This window comes from Gossypium hirsutum, chromosome D11 (genome assembly GCF_007990345.1).
Source record: "Gossypium hirsutum isolate 1008001.06 chromosome D11, Gossypium_hirsutum_v2.1, whole genome shotgun sequence".
NCBI classification, from domain to species: domain Eukaryota; kingdom Viridiplantae; phylum Streptophyta; class Magnoliopsida; order Malvales; family Malvaceae; genus Gossypium; species Gossypium hirsutum.
Genome location: NC_053447.1, coordinates 37,628,870 through 37,634,971, shown reverse-complemented (window position 1 = coordinate 37,634,971; position 6,102 = coordinate 37,628,870). Strand labels below are relative to the sequence as shown.

At 30.4% G+C, this 6,102-nt stretch overlaps 1 protein-coding gene across 1 annotated transcript; it reads left to right on the top strand.

Moving 5' to 3' along the window:
* Positions 1 to 1,338: 1,338 nt before the first annotated feature.
* Positions 1,339 to 3,319, top strand: LOC107913674 (protein SOSEKI 2). The gene is made up of 5 exons (XM_016842326.2): positions 1,339 to 1,667; positions 1,730 to 1,799; positions 1,884 to 1,996; positions 2,087 to 2,855; positions 2,974 to 3,319. The coding sequence occupies exons 1-5, from the start codon at positions 1,475 to 1,477 to the stop codon at positions 3,092 to 3,094; spliced, it is 1,266 nt and encodes a 421-aa protein (XP_016697815.2). The 5' UTR covers positions 1,339 to 1,474; the 3' UTR covers positions 3,095 to 3,319.
* The last annotated feature ends 2,783 nt before the right edge of the window (positions 3,320 to 6,102 follow it).

The following is a 6,102-nucleotide window of genomic DNA, read 5'->3' as shown; positions in this document are numbered from 1 at the left end:
GCATACATGAATTTTCTATTTTAGTTTAATTTTTATAAGTTAATTATCAATATGATACCATTTTACATTTACTTATTATTTATAGAAATAATTATATTCATCAAATACTAATAAATATTATATAAAATAGTAAAAAGCATTACACTTCTAGAAAATTTTAATTCCATTAAAATATATATTCATTCAACATGAAAGCGATTTAATTTTTTGATTTTTTTTAATATATACAACTAAATTAGAATGAAAGTTGTTGAGGGTGAATGTCTTCTATGGAGTGTATCACTCTCTCAATAGAAGGTATGATCTTCATGAGGGGTTTTGTCTCTCATACTCCGAAGAGAGTTTAAAGAGGTTCACGAAGTTTAAAAAACGACTCGATTGGTAGAAATATGGTTTACAAGCTTATAGGAGAAGTATCGATATTGTGCAAAATATTAATTATGCATGTTGGGTCTGTGAGAGACCGAACCATCAACCAAAACTTAACATGCAAACACAATATGCATAATTAATATTTCGCACAATACTAACATTTCTTCCATAAACTTGAAAATCGTATTTTCCCATCAACAGAAACAATCTGTAATCTCCGTGAAAACAAAGGTTATGTATATAATACCAAGAATTATATGTTTTAAAAAAATGGCGTTCTTCGACCTGTCAGGTTGTTCTAGGATTGTCTTTAGGGTTTGACCGAGTGTTAGGTTGTACAAAACATGCTTCAATTTGAAGTTCAAGGATTGAGAAACACAGATATTGAAACAAATGATTATATGAATCCTTAATTCACATGAATAGCAATTATTGCGATACTTAGTGCAAAGGTAGAGGCCAACAACCCCTTACTCAAACTAAATCAAAGCATAAATCATGGGCTTTTAAGGGGGGCAAAAGTGAAAGTTTCTCATGCATGAATCATCAATCGGAAAAATTACCAAAACATGGTTTAGAAATCTAGAGAACAGTAACGACCCTTTAGACAAAACAATAGTCTTATTAACAAAAATTGGTTCCTTATTTTTAACCAGTTATTGTCGGATTTCCCAACATCATGTGACACTGGTGCTTGGTAATAAAGGCAGTTAACATCCTAGAATAATGAGCTATAGCAGAAAGCTTTGCTGGAGGGCTTCTCTGGAATGGTTTGTTACAGGCCAATTTTCATTTATCTCTTTTTTGCCAAAGATCGGGATCAGAGCATTGCAAAAAGTCAAAGTAAATTCTACTGTAATGACCGTGACCCACCACCACTCACATTTCCTCTCTCTCCCCAATTTTAATAGCCATAAAATCCAAGAGAATCCAAAGTTAATGCTGTTTTTTGCACCTTTTAATGACCTTTATACCTTTACACAATCTCCCAGTTGGGGGTGCAGTAAATGTGAATATAAAGGATGACTTTGGGGTTTTGTCAAACCTGAAAAACCTACCAAGTCAAGATCAGAGACGAAGGAAGGAGTGCAAGTAAACAAACATGAATGCGAGAAACAGAAGACCAAGAGAAAGCAGCCCAGGTAGGGCCAAAGTTTGTATTCTGCAACAACCCAAGGCAGTGAAACCAATCAGAAAAGTTCAAGTTGTTTACTACCTAACCAGAAATGGCCAGCTTGAGCATCCTCATTACATGGAAGTCACCCATTTGGTCAATCAACCACTTCGTTTGAGAGGTAAATAATGAGAATTATATGTCACCCTTTCTTGCTTGTTGTTTATCTTGTTTTTTTCACAGATGTAACTGAAAGACTCACTGCTCTTAGAGGCAAAGCAATGCCCTCTTTGTACTCTTGGTCTTGCAAAAGGTACATTTTTCCCTGTTTTTATTTTTTTTTTACTTTTTCCTTTTGATGTTTGTTTATAAACTAATTTTAATGTTTGATTGTTAGGAGTTACAAGAATGGTTATGTATGGAATGACTTAGCAGACAATGATATTATTCCTCCATCTGATGGAGCGGAATATGTACTCAAAGGCTCGGAATTGGTTGATGGTTGCTCTGGTCAGCTATTTCATTAACTTGAATGTTTAACAAAAACTACACTTTTAGCCCCAAACTTTAAGACTGAAAAGATAGTTTGTTTTGTTGCAGAGGTATTACAGAAAATGCAAATCAGCAATAAGGGGCCACATTTTCAGGAACCAAACCTTCACCCCAAGCAAAAATCCCAAACTTTTGCTTTGACTCGACACAGGGGACCCCAAGAACCAGATAGGACAGCATATGAAGAACAAGAATTCGATGATGGTGATGAAGAGGAAGAAGAAGAGTATGAATTAGACGAGGAGAAAACATGTTACACAAGCTCAACAACTCCTCACTCTCGCTGCTCAAGAGGGGTTTCCACTGATGAACTTGAATACCAAGAAACCAATATCCAAGGACCCCAAAAGCCCATTTCTGATACACCTAAACAAGACTCTTCCATCCTCTCTGAAAACCAAAACCAAAACCAAAGCAAAAACAATACTTCCAAGCGATTTGAAGATGGTGACCCAGTGACCAATGTGTCAACATCAGGTCGTAACTCCTCAGTTCTGCTTCAACTTATTGCATGTGGCAACTTAGCAGTTAACAAAGCCAAAAACATGCCTACTGTTGTAAAGCAACCGGTAGTACCAAACACTGTGGTGAAGAAGAGTGAAAATCTGCACAGAGGGGTTCTTTGTAAGACTGCAATAAAGGCTGCTGAAGATGATCAGATGATAAGCTGCATGTCTGAGAACCCAAGGTTTGGTAATTTACAGGCCCAAGAGAAAGAGTATTTCAGTGGCAGCATTGTGGAGTCAATGAATTCTGAGAACCGAGTTGTGGGTGATCAGCCAATGCTCAAAAGATCCAATTCATATAATGAAGAAAGGTGATTCATTCGGTTCCTCTTCAATCCTGTCACTTTCCTGTTAAAACTGAACATGCAAATAACATAGTTGTAATGTTTTTTTCCTACTTCACTTTTAGTTTTGATTTTGATTCATCAGGAGATGCAAGGCTGGGCTGAGTGAACCAGTGGAAGAGGAGAAAAAGGACAAAGCAGTAAAAGGGAATTGTATTCCTAGGAAGAAATTACCAAAGCAAACCAGAAAAATGAGGGTTGACTAGATTCATCAAGTTATTGGGGCAAAAAAGAAAATTATTAACTGTTATGAGATTATTAAAGTTATGGACTATATTGTTATCATGATTAAGAAAACTGTTGTTCTTAATAGTAAATTAAAGAAAAAGGGGGAAATTTTATGGTATGTTGCAATTTTCTGCCCTTTTAATCTGGTTTCAGGAATTATACCAACTTTAACTACTAATTTGAGTTCAGTTTTTCTTTTTCCATTTCACATGTGTCAGAGTTAATTATTTTTATGTTCTAACTGATATTAAAAGACATGTAGGTAAATCGTCAAGCTTCTATTGAATTTGGAGTAAATTGCACTCTCGACCTAAAATGCAAAAAGTGTTTCAAATTTATCATTTAACTTTTTTTTTTATTTAAAAAAGTTGTTTTAAATTCATCTGTCAATCAAAACATTATTAAAATAGGGAAGAAAGTTGTCACATGAATGTCATTATTTAATTCATTTCTTCGATATCATCAATCATGTAACAATTTCCATTTTCCAGATTTTATATATTGAAGTATGGATGAGGATTTAAAATGCTTAAACTATTTGGGAGGTCCCTGTATTATAGGGACTAGATCAAATTAGTCTTTCTATTATTAAATAGATTAATTTAGTCCTTATACTATTGAAAAGAATAAAATTAGTCCCTCTATTATTAAATGGATCAAATTAGTCCCTCTATTTTTCAATTATAGATCAATTCCAAATAAAAAATTTAATTTATAGAGCCATAAGAACTTTAAAAATATTAACTTTATTAAACAATAAATGGTATTTTTCAAAACAGTAAATGCTAAATCTATTACAAATTGACCTTATATATTTAATAGCAAAGGGACTAATTTGATTAGGTGTCTATAATATAGGGACTTCTTAAGTACACTTCAAATACGAATATGGAAAATTTTAAAAATTTTAAATCTTTTTCTATAATTTGCTCATGAAATTCATAAGAAATTGAGAAATGTGAACAATTTTAATTTTAAGATTTTTGAAGACGCGCACATGATTATAACTTTTTAAATAACATTTAATCTATAAGTTGGTTCTTTTTAAATGTATTTGGATGAAATTTTTTTTGTATTTTTAAAATGTTAGCATTTGAAATAAGGTAGAAAGAATTTTCTAGTCCCTCAATTTTAAAAATTGAGTAAATTAGTTTTTCTCAAAAAAGTTAACGTAATTTTATCTTTATTAATTTCGAAAGTGAGCAATTAAGAACAATAAATCATGATATTAATTATTTCCATCAATTGTATATAATTTTGATTGGTATAATAATAAATTTTACCCATAAAATTTAAATATTTTATCAATTTGGTCCTTTTTAAACAAATTTATCTCACTATATTTGTGTAAATATGTAAATGTTGAGACTGAAATTATTGACGAAAGATGAAATATGTAAAATAGAAACAAGGTTTATGATTTATATGAAAATTGAAACAAGTTGGGTGATTAAGAAGGTAAATTACGCTTCTAGTTATTGTCTAAATGCCTTACAAATCACTCCTTTTCCTTTTTCCTTTTTCGAAGAAAATCGCAAGTACCACATACCTCATGTTATTACCATTGCATAGTCCTTCATTACCTACACTTTTATGGTTAAAATCCAAAATAATTTAGGATGGGTAATATTGTGCTGAGAAAGTTGATAGCTAGAAATTAGGTTTTAATCTTTTTTGTATTTATAGGTGTTAAACAATGGCGAAAAGTAATCCACCTCTTTACAACCACAAGCACTATGTAGAAACTTTATAACCCTTGTGACTCAGACAGAGTGTGACTGCCTTCCTACAAAAGGATTCGTTATCCACCCATTGCTTCTTTATATCATTTCCTTTTATTTACTATGGTTTTGTTAATTTAGTAAGAATCACAGTTTGTAATTTCTTTGTAAAGTTACAAATAAATAATCATTTATATTATTTCATAACTAAAATAAGTTATTAACTTTTCTATTTTTCTTTGAAAAAATAATTAAACACTTGCATGGGTGAAATTTGTATATGTGTTATTTACATTAATAAAATATTAACATTGCCACTAAATTAAAAATTTTATTTTAATATAATATTTACATTTTAATTTTATTATGCATATTTTATTACTTCCATCAATTATATATTTGTATTTTAAATCTATAATTTTCATACATGCGCTTGTAATATGATTTTTTAGTATTTATTTATTTAATTGGATAAATAAATTATCCAATGGTAATTTCAAGAATTTGTAGTGAAAAATAATTAAACATTGATACGAAAAATCATTTTCATATCAATGTGGATATAGAGAAAAGAAAGGTATATCTAGAATATAAGTATAATTCCTTCAAATAAAATCATTTTAATTTTTCATCTTTCCTTATATTTGCATTATTTATCAAATCACTTAAAATGAGTAACAAAGTTAGTATTTGTTAACTTTGTTAATGTAGCATACACATGAATGCCACATCAATAATTAAATTATTTTTAAAATTTTAAACATTCAAAAACAATTATAAAAACTATTAAAAATTAAAATTATTAAAATGTATAAAAATTATAATTTTTTTATTTTTTAAAAATTAATTAATTGCTAACATGACATATACGTAAATTGCCACATGGGTGCCACGTTAGCAAATTGAATAGACGCTACACGTTAGCAAATTGAATAGACGCTAACATTTCCATCTATTTGGAGATGATTTGACAAACAATATAAGTTTAAGAGCTAAAAGAGATGAAAAATCAAACGGATGACTAAAATGACTCTTTTTTAAGTTGGAGGACTAAATAAGTCATTATGCCTAAAATATATAATACTTCAGCTTTTCATGTTAAAAATTGAGGTTGATTATGGTAAAAGTACCAAGGAAACTCCTATAGTTAAGGGTGGATTGCTTTTCGGCCCACCTTTTGAAAAATAGACAAATTAGTCCTTATACATTTCAAAACGTGCAAATTAGCCCCTTCGTAAATTTTATCTGTTAAATGTTGATGTGGA

Bases quoted from the DNA above. Each gene is read 5' to 3' on its own strand.
- LOC107913674 (XM_016842326.2), top strand. From the start codon at position 1,475: ATGAATGCGAGAAACAGAAGACCAAGAGAAAGCAGCCCAGGTAGGGCC. The intron at 1,800-1,883 runs GTACATTTTTCC...TTTGATTGTTAG, and splicing joins TACTCTTGGTCTTGCAAAAG to GAGTTACAAGAATGGTTATG. The intron at 1,997-2,086 runs GTCAGCTATTTC...GTTTTGTTGCAG, and splicing joins ATTGGTTGATGGTTGCTCTG to AGGTATTACAGAAAATGCAA.